General features: G+C 39.0%; 1 protein-coding gene across 2 annotated transcripts in view; it reads left to right on the top strand.

Moving 5' to 3' along the window:
* USP6NL (USP6 N-terminal like) overlaps positions 1 to 20238 on the top strand; it is a 155128-nt gene that overhangs the window by 66004 nt on the left and 68886 nt on the right. For both annotated transcript variants that reach the window (XM_082449713.1, XM_082449715.1), the window contains one exon: positions 18117 to 18184. In XM_082449713.1, coding sequence (XP_082305839.1) covers positions 18117 to 18184 — 68 coding nt within the window. The remainder of the gene's footprint in view (positions 1 to 18116; positions 18185 to 20238) is intronic.

The following is a 20238-nucleotide window of genomic DNA, read 5'->3' as shown; positions in this document are numbered from 1 at the left end:
CTTTTGCACCAAGAGATTACCTTCTGTTCCAGTGAATGGGTGGGATATTATGAAAAGAGAAGGAGAAGGAAAAATGATAAAAGTTTAAAGACCTGTCTTTCCTGCCCAACATGACTGTTGCCATAGGAGCTATTGAAATAGCGGTACTGTCACCATGGACTCCAGCTTTTTATTAGAACGTCACGGCTTTCTCCACTTGTCCAATTGGTGAGTTTCCACCATTCTTTTAAGACCTGGGTCAGATGTTGCCTTGTAGGTAAAGTCTTTTTCTGACTTTGCTTTTTTCCTATTGGCTTCTCTGTAGCATTTAAAAAAGATATCTATTGAGGGACATTTATCACATTATTTACAGTTGATTATTTTTCTGACTCAGAAAACTGTGATTTTTTAAAATAAATAAATTTATTTATTTATTTATGGCTGGGTTGGGTCTTCGTTGCTGCGCGCGGGCTTTCTCTAGCTGCAGCGAGCAGGGGCTACTCTTTGTTGTGGTGCGTGGCCTTCTCACTGCGGGGGCTTCTCACTGCAGTGGCTTCTCTTGTTGCGGAGCACGGGCTCTAGGTGCGTGGGCTTCAGTAGTTGTGGCATGTGGGCTTCAGTAGCTGTGGCTCGCGGGCTCTAGAGTGCAGGCTCAGTAGTTGTGGCCCACGGGCTTAGTTGTTCCGCGGCATGTGGGATCTTCCCAGACCAGGGCTCGAACCTGTGTCCCCTGCATTGGCAGGCGGATTCTTAACCACTGCGCCACCAGGGAAGTCCTGAAAACTGTGATCTTTTTGAAGAATTATGTTTTATCCATATGTATTCACAGTGCAATGGCAATAAATTATGCTCAGTAGTTTTTGAATTAATACTTATTGGAAGACTTAATCCACCTCATTTTTCCAAGGGAAAGCTGGTATTTATATTCTTAATCTGACCTTCATTCACTTACATGATTGATTATTAGATATTTCAAATGGAATTTTTAGGTATCCATAGAGATAGAGCAGAGTCATTTTGATGACTGTAGATGACTTTCTTCAAAAATTGTTTCATAGCTTTTCATCTAAAACCTCATAAGAAAACTGAGGAGCAAGTCTGTTTTCCAGTCAGCATACTCTTTTATTAAAAAGCTTAAAATGTATTTGGAAAATTAAAAAAAATTTTTTTTCTAACATATATCAATATTATATCTTTATATTTTTTATGAAAGCATATTTTATAATAAAAGTAGTATATGCCTATTATTGATCATTTAAAAAATACAAAAGTGCAAAGAAGAAAATAAAATTATTCATATTTCTTCTTTTCAGAGGTTAAAATGTTACCATTTTGGTGCATTTCATTTCAGTCTTTTTTTCTGTTCATGGTGGTTTTGTTTGTTTGTTCGTTGATGATTGGTGATTTGGTGCTTGGTGTTGGGATAACTGTAGGCTTCAGATGGCACACTTCTGGTGAGATCCATCATTTAAGACCTCTGTGGGTCACCTCTAGAGGGGCTCATGCTGTGCTACTGTAGCAGGCCCCTCAATTCAGAAGTACTTCCAAAATATTGCCAGGTTGTTTTCTTTTTGAAGCCATTCAGTTTTTTGTTTTGCTCAGTTTTTCTTCACCCCCCTCCCCACCGCCTCATTTGATTTGGTGTGTTGGTGACGGTGCATAGGGACAGGCGCCGGCCGGGCAGTGGGGCTCCCTCTGCGGCAGGTGACCAGCTCTCTCACACACGGGCTGGTTCACACTCACACCTCAGGGACCTGCCGGTGGTTATACGCCGTGGCCTTTAGGATAACTTGCTGCAGTATTGAAACTGAAATGTTAAAAACTGACGAATGCCAAGGATGAGCTGGGGCAAATCCTAGACAGCAAATCTTGGGGAACCTCGTCTTCAAAGAGTAGACAGAAGGGAAGGAATTCACACAAAATATTGAGAAAGAGTAGCAAGGGAGGAAGGAGAAAAACCGAGGGCAAGGTGTACAATGTAGGCAGAGTTTCAAGACCAGGGAAATATTTTGCATTGTTCAGTACAGCTGAGCTGTCACAGGAACGATCCCCTCCTCTTTCAGGCCTTCCCTGACTCACTCAGCCAGCCTCGATTGCTCTCTCTGTTTTGCGCTCACAGCACATGGCGTGTCCTTCTCCTGCAGCCTTTGTCGCCATGTGGCATGAGTCCCCCACTGCTCGCCAGGCTCCCCGACTGGCTCGTTCCGTACCACGGTCCTGGGCACCTGGCTGGCCCTCCATCAACGCTGCTGAATCAACACATGGCCACATATTCTGCGCCTGCTTTCCCAATTTTTCAAATTTTGTCCAAGGGTAAAGCTAAGGAAACTTTATTACCTACTCTGCTGGTAACCAACAAAATGCCCAAAATGTATATATGTTCATGCCACTCTCTCACCCTGTCACATGGACATATACACACTACCAAATGTAAAATAGCTAGTGGGAAGCAGCTGCATAGCACAGGGAGATCAGCTCGGTGCTTTGTGACCACCTAGAGGGGTGGGATAGGGAGGGTGGGAGGGAGGGAGACACAAGAGGGAAGAGATATGGGAACATATGTATATGTATAACTGATTCACTTTGTTATAAAGCAGAAACTAACACACCATTGTAAAGCAATTATACTCCAATAAAGATGTTAAAAAAAAAATGCCAAAAATGCAGATGATTTGTTTCTTGGTCTTGGATGGATATTTATTGAAGATAGGGTAATATTAGTGTGCTACTGTGCTGATTTTTCTCTAACTCAGCTTGAAAATGCTTTTACTTATATTTTGGTATTTGTATAAGTCAAGAGTTAAGAATTTGTGAAGGTGTTTGATCTTTCTTTAAGTTATGCACATTTATGTTCCAAGTTGATATTCAGATTGGATTGATAGAATGCTTTTAGTAAGTGGATGTTTTGTGAAGCATCTGTGCCACCGTTGAAACAATGATGTGAGAAATTCACTGCCCATTCCTTTAGCTTTGGTGAACAATGTCTATTTTGTTTTATTAAGGTGTCTTTGTCAGGGAAATACTGAAATCTTTGTATAATGTTTATATACTACAAATTGCCAGTAGGAGATGTGTTGGGAATATTATTTTTTAAAGTTTGATATACTTTAGAGCTAATGAATCTTTACTCGGAAGAACATTATGTGTTGTATATAGAAAAAAATAAAGATGTGATTGAAAGGGTTTGTAAAAAAGAAAAGAACTGTAGGATTGGATTATAGTGAATAGACAGTATGAATGAAAAACCATGTAAGATGCGATTGGTGCGGAACCCCTGCTTTCTTGTTTCTTGCCCAGAGTCTGGCAGTTGGTAACTAGTAAAGCATTAATTAAAAAAAAAAAAAAAAAGCTTAATTGTATAATTGTATCTAGTTGTATATGAAAACAATAGTTAGCTGCCTCAATTTAAACTTTAGAAAAATTTGCTTCCTTGTTTAGATACTTGTCAGATACTGTGAAAATGCATTTTATATCCTTAAAACTCTATGGCAGCTTTATGGAATCAGTGGAGTGAAAGCTTGGAAGCTTGGGTATCTGAAAGTGTACAGGAATAAGTAATTTTGGAAAGTAGTCATTTTCAGATCTAGGAAGACTTTTCTTTTTATTGGAGTAGGATATTCACTGTGGAAACACAAGAACAGTAGTTTCGAGCACACTGGAGTCAACTAACCCACTTCCTGGTGACTGTGCACCAGTTTCTAGGTAGTGTAGACCTTATTAGTTTAGACACACACACACACACACACACACACACACACATTCTCTCTCTCTCTCTCTCTCTCTCTCTAGCATAGTGGGCAGGTGGACACAGACTTTGGAGCCTTTCAGATGTGGGTTTGAGTTGAGCTCTGACGGTAATTTAGCCTTGGACAAGTTGCTTGACCTCTACGTTTCATTTTTGTCATCTGCAAAATGTAAATGATAATAGGGTTGTTTGAATATTAAATGAGATTTTCTGTACACCTAGCACAGTGCCTAATGGGTATTAAAAGCTCAGCAAACAAGCGTGCACTGTTAACAGGCAGACTAAACTGTTCTTCCTTCCTGAGTGATCTTCATTTTCTCCACAGCTTTTCTGGCCTCTTTTCTCTTCAGAAACACCTTGGCTTCCTATTGACTGGAGGGTATTTCCTTGGCCTCTTGCCCTTGTTTAATGCTACTTTGATGATACCTGTTGACAGATCCTCTTGATAAACCTTTGTTCATTTGCTTGCTATTTTATTTATTCAAAGACCATGTGGAGTGATTCAGAGCGCTCTGAAGCCTTATTGTCTTGGTCTGAATGCCAGTTCTGCAACTTCAAAGCTGTGTGATCCTTGCAAGTTCATTAACCTAACAATTTTCTTGTCTCTTAAATGAATGATAATGATACCTACCTCGTAGTTTAGATGTGAAGACATTAAATGAAATAATATACATAAGACTTTTAGATTGTGCAGATTAAGTGCTAGCTATTACTTATGAGCCTGGCTCTTTGTTGGTACTTAATGCATCTAGACTCTTGATCAATGACTACCCTGTATGTATAGCAGTTTTGATGTTTGTTGTGTAAAATAAATCTTACCTGTATAGGTCAGCCTAACACAACATTGTTAGCACAGTAACAGTAGCCATATAAAGAATACATATCATATTAAGCACACATACACACGAGATATGTATAGATCATGTTCTTAGGATTTGTTAGGTGAGGTGTGTTGTATGTTGTGAGAGTTACGTGGTGTTGTGTCAGAGTTTAGAGCTCTGTCTCTTTTTTTAAAAAAGAATAGATTTATTTATTTATTTATTTATTGGCTGTGTTGGGTCTTCGTAGCTGCACGCGGGCTTTCTCTGGTTGCAGTGAGCGGGGGCTACTCTTCGTTGCAGTGCGAGCGCTTCTCGTTGCGGTGGCTTCTCTTGTTGTGGAGCACAGGCTCTAGGTGTGTGGGCTTCAGTAGTTGTGGCATGCGAGCTTCAGTAGCTGTGGCTCGCGGGCTGTAGAGCGCAGGCTCAATAGTTGTGGCGCACGGGCTTAGTTGCTCCGAGGCATGTGGGATCTTCCCGGATCAAGGCTCGAACCCGTGTCCTCTGCGTTAGCAGGTGGATTCTTAACCACTGCGCCACCAGGGAAGCCCTGTCTCTCTTTTTTAATGATTGAATGAATGACAGCTTCAGTGTGATATGAGCACTTACATTTATTATATCCCACATTGCTGGCTTTTGATGGCCTTATGTTCCAATTTGAACCTAAGGGCCATTTGGGGACCAAATACTTGCATAGCTCATACTTTTGTTTATGTATTAATGCAGTTCTTCCTGTTTGCTACTCAGTTGTTCTAGGTAATACTTAGTTCTTGTTTTCATGTGTCATTTTGGGCACAATTTGGTTTTTGCATATTTGCATTTTTGATTTAAAGAGTAGAAAAGTTACCTTTGGGTTGAGAATAAGGCTTGCCAAACTATCTGTGGAATTAGTTATTTGCTATTAGGGTGAGCAGTCTGTGAATTCTCTTTGTCTTATATCTGGTCTACAAGAATTTGCTGTAATTGCATCATTTGTTATTAATACCCGTTGGGCTGAATTCAACACAAAGTTTTTTTGTAATTAATAAAGCTGTACATGCTTACAATTCCAAATGAGCTGGAAGAGTTGTGAAAGTTAAGGAAATGAAGTGGATTCAACAGAATTCTTTCTGTAATCATAGAAATTAATGGTGAAGACATTTGATTTAGTATCTACTAAAAGCATAAAGTATTTTAGTAAAGTTAACTTCAGTATCCATTTGTTGATTATCCTGTCAATTTTTTTTGCCTGTTTCTTGATCATTTCCTGTTACTATCCTAAAGTATTGATACACCACTTAAAATGTAGTAGAGGAGGTTATGATCACAAAGAATATTTTATATAAATGGTTCTTGGATTCTACACAACACCACTGGTCTCCATTTTGCACAAATAATTGACAATTTAGTGTGATAAGATTGGAAGGCTGCTGGAACCCAGAAAACACAACTGTTAAAATTCATAGGAATCACAAATAGATTTGTTTCTAAGAAGAGAAATGTAAGGACTAGCAGAGGTGAGAAGAAATAGAAAAAGATCACTCACTTATACTTCAACAAATTGTGTGGCAGTTAGAAACAGGGCTTTGAAGTCAGACAGCCGGACTCTGCTCTGCCACTTTCTTCCTGTAGGACCTGAATCACTTTGCCTCTCCGAACATCACGCTCCCTGTGTGTAGACTAGGGAGGGTCATAAAACTAACAGAGTAGGTTACTGTGAGGATTATGTGAGTTTATGCATAGTAAATGCATAGTAAATGTCTGGTACATATTAAACCTGCACTAAGCAGGTTATAAAGTATCCACAAGCAAGGAGTTGTTACACACCAGTCTTGTGTCATCTATTACTACAGTCATGCTCTCATGCTGCTGGAAAAACTGCTAAGGTGTAGTCTTGAGTTTGCCAGCAATTGTAGGCGGGTTGAAGTGAGTAAAATGACTCATATGCTTGTCTTGGTTCTAGGTATCTGTTGTTGGCAATTTTGTCATTCAACCCTGCTGCCAAATGTGGAAATTAAACTCACATTCAACAAGTAATAATTATGTTTCTCATTAGTAGTAATGGTATTTAAACATTGTTACATCACTTCATATCCTTTTTCTCTGTGAATCATCTTACACATAAACGTTGGAGTTACTAGTCTGATTTTGGGAGTTCTAGGGAACCAGTAGTAATGCTCTTTCTTTTTGAGAAGTAAGACAGGAGAGACTGACAGATGGAGAGCAAAATCTTTTGGCTGATTGGAGGGCACGACGTTAGATCTGAAGTGGAAAGGGCTTATTAGCCTCTCTTGACTTAGATTTACCCACCCGGAGACTAGCACAGCCAAGCAACCCCAGGCCTCCCATCAGGGCAGGTGCTTTCCTGCATAGAGAGGATATCAGAAGGGTTGTGCCCAGGGACAGGGTCGCTGGGTGAGAAAGCAAGGAGCTCGGCCAAGCCCATCCCCGACTCCTTCTGCTCCCGAGAGAGGAGTGAGGGGAGAGTGGGAGGGAGTTGCGAGTGTTTCTCTAGCTGAAGGCCCTCCACGTGGGCTTGAAGCATGATGGGGGCACACGGAGCTGAGTGAGCCGGAGCTTCTGGTAAAGGAAGTGAGACAGTGATGGTCTGTGAGGAGGTTGGGGAGCTAGAAAAAGGGGAAGCGTGAGGTTGGAACACAGACATAACAAACAAGTCTCTGGTTTCTTTCATCTTTCAGTAGCCACATAGTACATACATATACTTGTTCATGCATGTATTCATTCATTCCTTAATGGATATGAAGGTCTTGTAAATAATCAGAAGTACTCATCAGAAATAGATTGTGACTTCTCATGTCTGAGTCCTAATAATATTTCAAATGCTACCTTGAAATAGACTTTAAAAAAAACAGAGTAAAATGTATGAGAAAGGTGAGAATCTTTAGCAAAAGCATATTTTTTTTCTTTTTTTTTTTTGCAGTAAAGCTATACCTGGAAAATAGCTTATAAATCTAATTTTTAAAATAAGTTGGTATATTGTGTTTACCTGGTTGAATAATTCACATTAGTAACTAATTTTGAGTAATTTTTTAAACGAAATACTTAGTGAGCAACTACTGTGTGCCAGGCACTGTGATGGGTATAAGAGATACCAAGATGAATGAGATACTGTCTTTTGTTCATGGAGATTACAGTTTAATAGAAGTGACATGGAAATAAGTATATTCAATAAATTGTTGTGGGTAACAGATGGTAAATACAGTAGATCTAAAGGCCAGTTCTACCAGTGACCAGTTCTACCTTTATGGCAGTGGGCATTGATTGGTAAGGTGGATCTTCTAGTAGGTCTATAGTCATGATTAAATTTTAGGGAAAAAAATTATCTTGTTATAATGAATCCTTGTTAGTAATTGTAGGACTTTAAAATTATTTTGTTTCTCATCTTTCTAGAATTCAGGAAGCAAGTAATAGAAGCCTTCCCTGGAATTGTTGTTAAAATTATGATTTAAAATATTTTATTAGTTATAGAAATATTAAATATCTACCTGATGCTGGGTGCTCCATGTTTAAAATATTGGAGATGTGTCCTGCTCTTACAGGTCTTAAATATATATATGCTTACAAACAAAACAACATACAGCCAACCTACCAATTATAAAATGTTAATCTTTTTATTTGTAGAAGCAGGAGAAGGGCCTGGAGAATTGAGAGGACTCTGTGAAAGGGAGGTGGCGACGGCAGTTAGGAAACTCTTGGAGGAGAGCTCAGTTGAGCAGTAGATGACAAACGTGCTAACACAAGGAGGACTTTGCTTCATCTCTCCTCAACCCCATCACTCTCCTTGCTTGAAAGTTGGGCTTCTATATAAGAATTTGTTTGAAGAAATGTGTTCTGCACATTTAATGAAAAATTTAAAAATGAAAACATGATATAATAGAAAATGCTGATATCATGCTGCTAGTGAGATAATAGAAATATTTTGAATGGAAAGGTATAAATCATATTTACACTGACAGTTGAAAGCTAAAATTGAAGAGCACTTAGGCTTATTGTTTGAACACTTTCATTGTATCAGACAATGCATATTACCAGAGGGGTATGAATGTATGTGGAAGCTTGTGTGGCTCTTTTGAAGTGGAAAGTGGGGCATTTCTGAGAACTTTTGGGTTTATGGCATTGGTTCTTTCCTGTATTTAACTTTCAGCCTTTGGCTGTCCCTTCCTTGATCATGATTAGTTACACTATTTTTATAATTGCAGCTGTAATCAGAATCTTGTTGTGTTGTTTCCAAGTTAACATGGAAAGAGGGAAGGAAACCAATTGATTTTTCTGAGATTATTACTCTAGTGGGGGAAGGAAGAAGGAGAGAAATGGGTTTTGAGGTTGTACATTTTTGATAAGACACTTGTTTAAGGTGGAGTTAACCGAGCTGTGAGAGGTGGAGGTGGGACTGTGCTGGAGGGCACAGGAGCATGGATGGATTAGAGTCCCTCCGGCGGAGGGGGTAAAAGGGACAGGAGATTTGGGACCAGTGCTCACAGGACCACCAGGTGGAGCTTTTGGCTAAGGATGTGAAGCTCTCCCGGGATGCTACTCCGGTATAAACTTTGTTGCGGGGAGAGTAGGTATATGTCACTTTTAAGTGTCCATATTGAATTTCATCTCTTACAGAATAACCAGTTAAAATAAGTGGTATTTCAGGTTCTCTTGTGACTGGTGTGCCTTCCTTTATTTTGTTTTTAGTTGTGTTTTGATGTTGATCTGTTTAACTCTGCTTATTTCTCCTCTGAGCGTTCCCTTCAGCCTTGGATCTAGAGCATGGCAAAATAAATGCTGAAGTTTTTAGCAATGGTGCCTTTTAAGATTTTATCATTAGAAGAATCTTTATAATTGGTGTATCTTAGTCCATAGTATACTAAGAAAGTAATCACAAATAACTGAAACATTGTTTAGGCACCATGGATACTTAGGGCCTCTTTTGGTTGAAAGATGAGATGGAATTAAAGAACTCAAATTATAGACATGGATAATTTACTCAGATAATTTCAGGAAAAAGCATTTGCTTTGTATGCATGCATTGAGCAGGAAAGGAAAGCCAGCAACCGCAGCAGCAGCTCAGGGGCGGGCTAGTCTCTCTTTTTTTTAGGCTAAAAGGTCTCTCTGATGGTGACTCTGCTTTGCTCTGCGTATTGGGTACCGTTTTCCTCTCTGAAGCGTCTTTTTCTTAGCTTACTGGTAGTTTTTCCTTCCTCTTTTTTTTCAGCTTGCCTTTGGTTACAGTAACCTGTTAAGCTCTTTACCTCATAATGTTTCATCTTTAACTCTCGTTACAAATTGACTCTCTAGTTTATCCTAGTTCGAATTCCTAAGACAGGACTAGTTGAATAAATTATGTTTGTGCATTGGGAAACTTTACAGCTGTGAAAAAAGTTGAGGTAGATCCACTGATTTATTGGACCCAGCCTGAACTATGCGTTTGGTGACATCACATTGGTACCTTGGTAATTGGCTGCCATAGTGGGAATATTCGCAGCATAGAAATTGGCAGGTGCCAGAAACCAGGGCTCACAGCCTAAACTTCTTCCCTGCAAGAACTGGTTGCTAAGCCTTTATTGGTGTTGATATGCATAAGCTCGAAGATGTACTGTTAAGCAAAAAAGAGTAAGATCTAGAATTATTTATAGAATGGTTCTAGTTTTTAAATAGAAAAGGGACATTTAAATATATGTGTATGTGCATACATACATGCAGATTCTTGTATAGTGTGGAGAATAGTTTTGGGAGATAGCGGTGGCTTCTTCTAGGAAGGGGGACTTAGGTTTGGAGTGGGGCGTATGGAAGTGTGCAGATCAGAGTTCAATTTTAGACGCTTTGTATATAGTTGATTATGAACATTAAAAGCCAATAAAATCCTTATATAATCACAATGTCAGTAGTCATTATAATTTACTTCAATCGCAAACATTATGATGAAGTATGTAGGAAGGAAATATAATCCTAATGTTGAAAGTGTCAAGGTCAGATGAATTCACTTTTCCCATATGTATCAAATTCATAGCCATGCCCCTTTGTACATTGCTTCATATTTGACCATGACTTTTATCACTCTCTGCTTTGTTTGTTCCGAATTTTCTAATAGTCTTCTTATCCTCTTTTTGGTGTCTTTCATATGTAAGCTTTCACTGTATCGCTAATAATATCTGTGATCTATATGTTGCCTAGAATCCACTTTCTTCTTGAAGACACCTTGTATTCCCTATTCTAATGCAGGCTAGTCACTCTCTAGGCAACTACACAGTTAGCTTCCTGAGATTTCATGGATCCTGTGTCTACCCCTTTTTTTGATTCTGTTAAAAAATTATTCTGACACTTAATAAACAATAAAGAAATCCCTATAAATAAGAGATTTATAGTCAATCAGTCGAGTGAGTGCTTTGGTGGATAGAAAATTACTAAGAGACTTCAAGGATGGGATTCTTGCTAAACCAACTTAACAGGATTTTTGGTAGAGGCAGGCCAGTGTTACCAGACATCAAGGGAGGGGGATGAGGAATCTGACCAGATATCAGGAGCGAAGAGATGTCAAGGGTGGGGAGACTCTCACTGAACTGACTTAGCAGGATTTTTGCTACAGCTGGGCTAGGCAGGCTAAAACAGGACTCAAGGCCTAGTAAAGAAGACTGTTAAAAGTTTGGACAAGGAGAGATTCTTTGTCAAAGAAACATTGTTTTAGGCAGTAAACTTTGAATCATTGTATTAGTTTCCTCTTGCTGCTGTAACAAACTATGAAAAACTTGGTGGCTTAAAACAACAAAATTGATTCTCTTACTGTTCTGGAGGCCAGAAGTCTGAAATCAGTTCCACTGGGCTGAAGTCAGCAGGGCTGATTCCTTCTGGAGCACTAGGGGAGAATGGGGATCCTTGCCTTTTTGAGCTTCTGGAGGCCACCTGCTTTCCTTGGCTCATGGCCCCTTCTTTCTTCACATCACTCCAGCCTCTTGCCTTCATCCTCGCCTCTACTTCCTCCTCTGACCTTCTTGGCTGCCCTTCATAAGAATCCTGTGATTACGTTGTATCCACCTTCACGATCCAGGGTCACCTTCCCATCTCAAGATCCTTAATTACATCCGCAAATTCCTTTTGCCATATTAGGTACCTCCACAAGTTCCAGAGATTAGGATGTGGACATATTTTGGGGAGTCATTCTTCAGCTCACCCCACCTTGTAATATCTGTAAATGTTTTTACTTTTTCCTCATACCGAATCAGTTGTTTAGCTTGGTATAGAATTCCAAACTCATGATAATTTTTTTTTTTCTCAGAAATTTGAAAATAAGTGCTTCATTACCTTCTAGTTGATAAGAAATTTTATGCCAGTCTGATTCTCATTCCTTGGTTTATGATTTGAACTTTTTCCCTCTCTCTAAGCTTCTGACATCTTTTACCTGTATTGAATGTTACACCTGGCTTAAGCTGAGTGTAAACGTAATTCATTAGTGTCCAGTTAAGTGTAATTAATGTTCATAATCATGCCTCTAAGGTGGCTGTCACTTTCGCAAAGTAGTTTCCATATTGTAGGTCCCAACCCTTTAAAAAAAAGAAAAGAAAGAAGGAAACAGTGAAGGGAAGAAGGAAAGAATAAATAGAATAGGACATTTTACAGTGCCACCCTGCAGTAGCTATGCATTTTGTTTCATGAAACATTTATTTCACTTGTATATGTGTGGTGTGTTAAGTATTTCCAAAACCCTCCAGAATTTAGTATGCATTTGCTTAGTGTCTGAAACAGGGGCTGAAGCTTTCACATTAAAAAGTATCATTAAAATTAAGTTATAAAATGTACTTGAGAAGAGTATTCCTACTTAGCTTTAGTTTAATGTTTTAAATAAAAATTTTCTTTATTGCTCCAAGACAAGTTTTATTAAAAGTAATATAGAATGTGGCTAATTTTGAAGTACAAGATTAAGGCATATTCAAAGCCCCTGTTTGTTACTAGATGGAATGCTGGGTGTAGGCTGGTGTGGTTCATACTTGGGATCTAGCCTGAAAGGCATGTTTTTACCCTCAACAAACATCATCTTTGTTTGAATATCTGTAGTGCGTGTAACCACAGCAAGGTCTTTTTTCCCCCTTAGAATATATCTCAGACCTTTTCTTTCTTGTGCCTGTTTCACAAATAGTTTAAAGTAGAGCTGCCTTCCGCTTTTCCGTTTCAGTTTGTTGCAGAATGTGTGAGGGACCACCTAACACTCTTGGTGTGCTTGCAAACTATAAAGCAGTAATGGAATATTGGAAGAGATAAGTTTACTCTATGAGGACTGAAGCTGTTGTTAATTCCCAAAGCCAGACTGGTTATCTAACAAAGGGTAAAGTACTTTTTAAATTGAAATATATATTTATTTAACATTCATCTGCTAAAATGTATACTAGGAAAAATGGTCTGTCAATTTTGTTTCATTGAATTTAAAATTTAGTAACTTTGAATGAATTGTTCATTACAATTTGGGGCTAACTTAGTGATACTAAGTTACAATCCAGGTGGATGCTTGATTCTTAAAAGTTTTTATGTTTAAATGGAATTAGAGGTCTTCTTAAAATGCTACAGTTGTCATTTTCTTCCCTACATTTGTGCCCAGAGATGTTTTCTGTATCCTTCAGTATTTAATCCAAATGCCTTTCTATCCTTACTGCTTAAAATGTGCCTCTTATACTTTGAAACATTGTTATATTAGATGTAAAGTCAATTAAGATAATTTGATTTAATTTGGCTTGAATACTGTGATAGGTTTCTTGTTTGATAATGACAAGTGCCCAGGAACACAGCCGTCGTGGTTTAATAGGTGCCTGGAATTGGTGCACACTTGCATAGACATAGACAGCTGCCGATACCTTCTGTGGTCAGTGTTTATAGGGCCAACTCTGTTCTGCTGTGGAATTTCTAAATAAGCAATCAGAACAAAACCAAAGGGAGTATTCTACTATAATTCTTAATAAACTTCTCAACTGTAGATCAGACAGTACGAAATATAATTTAACTATAGTGAATTCTGCATAAGGACACTACTTGTTACTGGAAAGATGCTTGCTTCACAATGCGGATTATTAAATAATGTCTCTAAACTTGGTGTTGGGAAAGATTGGCATTTCTATTTAGTCTCTTCAAAGGAGCAGGTGTGGCTATATTTTATAAAATTAGTTTGACTTTAACTCTGTTCTCTTTTACATTCATTAACATTACAAAATTTTCTCCCCATCAGGAAATACAAGGATAAGAACTTTCTAAAGGAATTTAAAGATTAGTACTGACTTGATTTGGAGTCAACTATTCTAATCACGTTAATCATTTTATTCCCATAAAATTAGATACAGTTTCATCCAGTTCCAGTACAACCCCTATTACTTGGCTAGGTCTCCTTTCCGGAAATCTCTAGACTGGAGATGGCCCTTGTAAAGCATTGTATCTTACAGTTTGCCACAATGATGTTTTCTTGGGCTACTTTGCATCTTCACTTCCCAACTCTATACTGTTTCCAGTTCTTGCCTTTACACTTTTAAACTTTTCACTGTTAAGTTGGAAATATAGTTGAGACTCCTAGGACTAGTAGCAGGAATAAAGGACTAGTATAAAATACTTCAAAGAAAGCACTCATTTATTGGATTTGGCCTAATCACCATAGAAATTCATGCTTAGCTGTTCTGGTAATGGAAATAGAATTTACTAAGTAGCCACGTTTCCTAGTTTGAGTTTAATTTCTGTTAATTTGCTTTCCCTACCCTTTTGTAGAAGTGTGAGTGTAATGTGTTAAAGCTGGGTAACAGGAGAGGGAAAAAGGAATTGATGAAGGTTCATACGTCTAAAATAGGATAATAAATATGTGTATAATTGAGTTAAGTATCCCAGACTTCTGAATGTATAAGTTAACTGTGAAAATCTGAACAACTAACCTGTATTTTTGTTATTTTATTGAACCATTTATTATTTATTCACATTTCCCTCAAAGGATAGTATATTGACACTTTGTAGTCTGAGAAAAGCAGTGGCATAAACATTTTTTTTTCCCAAATAAGCTTTAAGAAATTCACAAATTCGGGCTTCCCTGGTGGCACAGTGGTTGAGAATCTGCCTGCTAATGCAGGGGACACGGGTTCGGGCCCTGGTCTGGGAAGATCCCACATGCCACGGAGCAACTAGGCCCGTGAGCCACAACGACTGAGCCTGCGCGTCTGGAGCCTGTGCTCCGCAACAAGAGAGGCCGTGATACTGAAGAGGCCCGTGCACCGCGATGAAGAGTGGCCCCCGCTTGCCGCAACTAGAGAAAGCCCTCGCACAGAAACGAAGACCTAACACAGCCAAAAATAAATAAATAAATAAATAAATAAATAAATAAAAAAGACAACCAGAAAACCCCTAAATATTTGGAAATTAAGCAAAACCCTTCTAATCCATGCATAAAAAAAAAAAAAATAAAAATGAGAAAGTATTTAAAAAAAAAAAAAAAAGAAATTCACAAATTCCATTCTGCTGTTTTTACTATTATAAACAACCTTGTGCTTGTTTGATTATCTCATTATCATAAATTCCTAGATTTGGAATTATTGAGTAAAGGAGACACCTGGTTTTAAGATTTTTTAAAAATTTTATTTTTTTCTTTACTTTAGAAAACTTTTCTTGTGTCTTTTGTCCTAATACTATTTAACATATAGATAACACTTTGCTATTATATGGGTATTTATTGGGCTATAGTCTCTACCTATTAAGGTTTTTTTCTTTTTAATATTTATTTATTTATTTGGTTGTGCCGGGTCTTAAGTTGCGGCAGGCAGGCTCCTTAGTTGCGGCTCATGGGCTCTTTAGTTGCAGCTCGCTGGCTTCTTAGTGCGGCAGGCGGCCTCCTTAGTTGTGGCATGCAAACTCCTAGTTGTGGCATGCATGTGGGGTCTAGTTCCCTGACCAGAGATTGAACCCGGGCCCCCTACATTGGGAGTGCAGAGACTTAACCACTGTGCCAACCAGGGAAGTCCCTGTTTTTAAGATTTTTGATACATATTATCAAGTTGCTTTCCAGAAAGATTTTATACATTTGTAAGTCTACCCTCAGCATAGGTAATGGCAGATTTCCCCACACTATATCAAGATTGAGTAATATCAATGCATTTTTTGGTCAGTGTGAGATAGGTGCAAAGTGGTATTTTATTTATTTATTTTCATTTTTAGCTGTGTTGGGTCTTCGTTGCTGCGTGCAGGCTTTCTCTAGTTGCGGCGAGGGGCCTACTCTTCGTTGTGGTGCGTGGGCTTCTCATTGCAGTGGCTACTCTTGTTGTGGAGCACGGGCTCTAGGTACACGGGCTTTATTAGTTGTGGCACACGGGCTCAGTAGGTGTGGCGCATGGGCTTAGTTGCTCCACAGCATGTGGGATCTTCCCGGACCAGGGATCGAACCCGTGTCCCCCGCATTGGCAGGTGGATTCTTAACCACTGTGCCACCAGGGAAGTCCCTTTATTTTATTTTATTTATTTATTTTTTACATCTTTATTGGAGTATAATTGCTTTACAGTGTTCTGTTAGTTTCTGCTGTATAACAAAGTGAATCAGCTATATGCATACATATATGCCCATATCCCCTCCCTCTTGCTTCTCCCTCCCACCCTCCCTATCCCACCCATCTAGGTGGTCACAAAGCACCGAGCTGATATCCCTGCGCTATGCAGCTGCTTCCCACTAGCTATCTATTTTACATTTGGTAGTGTATCTATGTCCATGCCACTCTCTCACTTTGTCCCAGCTTACCCTTCCCCCTCCCCGTGTCCTCAAGTCCATTCTCTACGTCTGCATCTTTATTCCTGTCCTGCCTCTAGTTTCATGAGAACCTTTTTTTTTTTTTAGATTCCATAGTTAGCATACGGTATTTGTTTTTCTCTTTCTGACTTACTTCACTCTGTATGACAGACTCTAGGTCCATCCCCCTCCAAAGTGGTATTTTAAAATTTGTATTTCCTTAGTTTCTGATGACTTGAGTTTTTTCCCCCATGTCTTGGCTTTTAAAATTAGCTTTTATTTTTATCAGAGCTGTACTTGGTATAAAGATTCAGCAGCCTGTAAAACTTATTTTGAAAAATAAGCTGACTTCCACACCCCTCCCTCCAGGCTGCCCACCCCGAAGAAGTAATTACTCTCCACTCCCAGCTGATTCATTATCCGTTTACTTCCAAAGCGCTAGATACCCTGCCTATATTGCCGCTTCCTGTTCTGCAGATTTAGTCATTATCTCATGGTTTCCTGCTTTGGAGGGTGAGGATTTGGTTTTCTTCCCTGCACTCAGTCAACCTCTTACATACACACACGCATCCCTTCAACTCTCAGGGACTTGACTTCTTTAATCAACTCCCTGTTTTTAACCCCTCCCTCACCTCTTCTCTGGAACCTCCATTTGCTGGGCCACTGAGGGCAAGGATTTAAAGAATCCCTATATTGTCATTTTAGTGGGGTTTTAGGAGGAATGGATATAAAAGTGTGTGTTCCATCTGCCATCTTTAACTGGACATCCTTTTTCGTGTCTTTAGTGATCTTTTTTATAAAGTAGTGGTTAAAATTATGGACTGTGGAGTCAATACTGTCTGGATTTGAATCTAGCTTTGCTGTTTACTAGCTTTGTGACCTTAGACAAGTTGGTTAAAATCTCTAAACCTCATTTTTTTTCCCATCTGTGTAATAGAATTAATCCAGTAAAGTGCGGTTGTGAGAATTAAGTGTGATAAGGCATGTAAAGTGCTTTCCGCAGTATCTTACTATCTGCCGGGCACTCTGTGCGAACACAGCGTTGTCACTGCTGTTGTTACTCCTGTGAATTTCTTGCTTATGACCTTTGCCCAGTTTCCACTGGAATGCTTGTCTTTCTTCTTGATCAGAGGTGCCTTTTATACAGTCTGTCATTGATCTTTTATTTTTATTTATGGTAGTTGGGGTGTGTAAGCATATCCACACTACTTCATGTTTTGACCTTTACTTGTTATCAGACAACGTTTTTGAAAGATAACCTGGTGGTAATAAGAAAGAAAACTTTATTTGTGGTTGTGTTGTGGTAGAAAACTGGAGATTATAATAGTAGTTGGGGCAGTTGATAAGGGAGACCTGAGAGGCTAAATGAAGAAATGATTATATTCATCATGTCAGAGAAATATTTTTTTTAACTCCTAAAGTCTATCTTGCACTGATTTATTTTGTGAGCAAATTACCTAAAATTTTAAAAGCCTTCTTGAATGCTCTTCTCATCATCTACCCAAGTGGATTTCATCTGAAAACTTAGAGCTCTCAGTTCCAGTTTCTACTTTAATATTTATTTCTATGAAACTAGATCCAAAATTAACTCTTGAGGGATAAGATTTACCATATCCCCTAAGTTAATGCTGTGTTAACAAATTTGTTTTCTTTTGAGTATGGTATTGTAATATTGAAATGGTAGATATGTTGATATTTCAAAGTTATAATTATGGATACTTTATTCGATTTTGCTGGTTTGTCATTTTAGGCAGCATTGATTTACTGTTTTATTTTCATTTGTTTTATCTTAGTTTTATAATTAATTAACTTTATAAATCTTTAAATAACAGTTCATTGAAATTTGATCTCTCCACAGATTCAAACCAGGATGTAGCAGTCAAACTTGCCCAGGAGCGAGCTGAAATAGTTGCTAAATATGACAGAGTAAGTATTCATATTTACTCTTTGAGTAATTTTTATTTACAAAAATATAAATAGAAATGGAGTTGCTTTTTGGAGAGCTTAAATTACAGCAGCAGTTTGTTTACTTCCCGTGACTGTTGAAGTCATCTTATTTCTCTGACTTCATCTCCGCATTTTTTCTCCCTCCTTCCCTGTGCTTTAGCCACTCTGGTCACTTGTTATTCTTCCAACACTTCTTCCAGGCTTGCTCCTGCCTCAGGGCCTTTGCACTGGCTATTTCTTCTTCCTGGAACACTTGTATCCTGGATACCTTCATGCCCTATTGCCTCCTCTTTTTCTTTGCCCAGATGCTACCTCTTAGTGAAATCTTCTCTGACCACACTGTTTAATACACCCCTCCACCCCCTGGCTCTCTCTGTCCCCTTTCTCTTCTTTATTTTTCACCATAGCATTTAAAGTATCAGCATACTTTATATTATACTTTGTTTTCTGCTCTCCCTCCTAGAATGTAAACTCTCTGAGGGTAACAATTTCTTTTGTTTGATTTGCTCTTGTATCCTAAATACCTACAATAGTTCTGGCTCATACTAGGTATTCAATAAATATTTTAATATATTAGTATATGGAATTGACTACCCATTTTATTTATAATGGATGCGTGATGTTAAAAATTGAACATGGGTCTGAAAATTTGAATTTATACATGATGTATAATCTCCATTAGCATTTTATCCTTAAGTTAATTATGGAATCTCATTTTTGATGCCCTAGAAAATCACAGTTGTTGACGATTTACATATATCCTTATTATTACCTTATCTCTTGAGATCTATAATGAGTTGTAGCCGTGATTTATAAATGTCATGTTTTATATTTATATCACTTGGATGTAATTTTGTACCTGTTATTTTTGATTATTTATGAGAATAACAGGAACATGAAATTATAGAAGGCCATCTGGACTGTGCCCTGCTTCCAGGGAGGCATACAGGCAGAGCTCAACTTAACAGTTATGTTCCCAGAGTTTGTTTTTAAGTTGGTTATTTGGAACATCAGACACCGTTTCCCATTATTATGATTGGGTTTTCACGTAGTCTGTGAAAAACCTAATTAATTTATTTAACTGCTTAACTAATTTAAAACCAATAGAACCATCGTTTGTTCATGCTCACGTGCATTTTTTTTTTTCATGCAGTTAACACTTAGTGACCAGGCCAAGTGTCATGCTAGGCCTTGGGGTTTCACTATACAAACGTGAGTTACAAGGGGTCCTTGCCCACAAGATGCTCACGGCCTACTCAGAGAACGCATGAACAGGCAGTTATAAAACACCCACGAGACAGTCGGGTACTAAATGTTAGACGTGAGGGATTAGTGTAGACTCTTGCCCTGGGGCCCCTGCTCTAATCAGTGCTGCTTCACAGCTCAGGAGGGGAGTGTGGCGGGCAGTGGGCTGAGGATGGAGCTCTGGGCACACGGACACTCGGTGGGGGCGGCCCATGAGGAAGCTGTCACAGAAGAGTGGGGGAGGGACAGGAGAACCAAGAGACGATGTGTCATGAGGCTGAGCAGCACTGACAAGCGCAGTGGAAGAATCCACGCGGTGAGGACACCAGAGTAGTGTCCACGGGATCTGACGGTGGGAGGCCGGTTCTGACCTTGGCAAGGATAGTATCAGGGCCAGTAGAGCTGGGAGTGAAGAGGAAGAGAGGCAAAGTAGGTAGCCTACTCTTCTGAGAAGTTAGCATGAAAAAGCAAGACATACTTTTTTCTAAGATGTTTTCACTCTAAAACCTTCAAGTTTGGCGGTTCATTCTTTTTTTTATAAATTTATTTATTTATTTTTGGCTGCGTTGGGTCTTCGTTGCTGCGCGCGGGCTTTCTCTAGTTGCGGCAAGCGGGGGCTACTCTTCGTTGCGGTGCGCGGGCTTCTCATTGCGGTGGCTTTTCTTGCTGTGGAGCATGGGCTCTAGGAGAGTGGGCTTCAGTAGTTGTGGCACGTGGGCTTAGCAGTTGTGTCTCACGGGCTCTAGAGCGCAGGCTCAGTAGTTGTGGCACACGCAGCACATGGGATC

This window comes from Balaenoptera physalus (assembly GCF_965194825.1).
Source record: "Balaenoptera physalus genome assembly, chromosome: 2".
NCBI classification, from domain to species: domain Eukaryota; kingdom Metazoa; phylum Chordata; class Mammalia; order Artiodactyla; family Balaenopteridae; genus Balaenoptera; species Balaenoptera physalus.
This window is presented reverse-complemented; position numbering and strand designations above follow the sequence as displayed.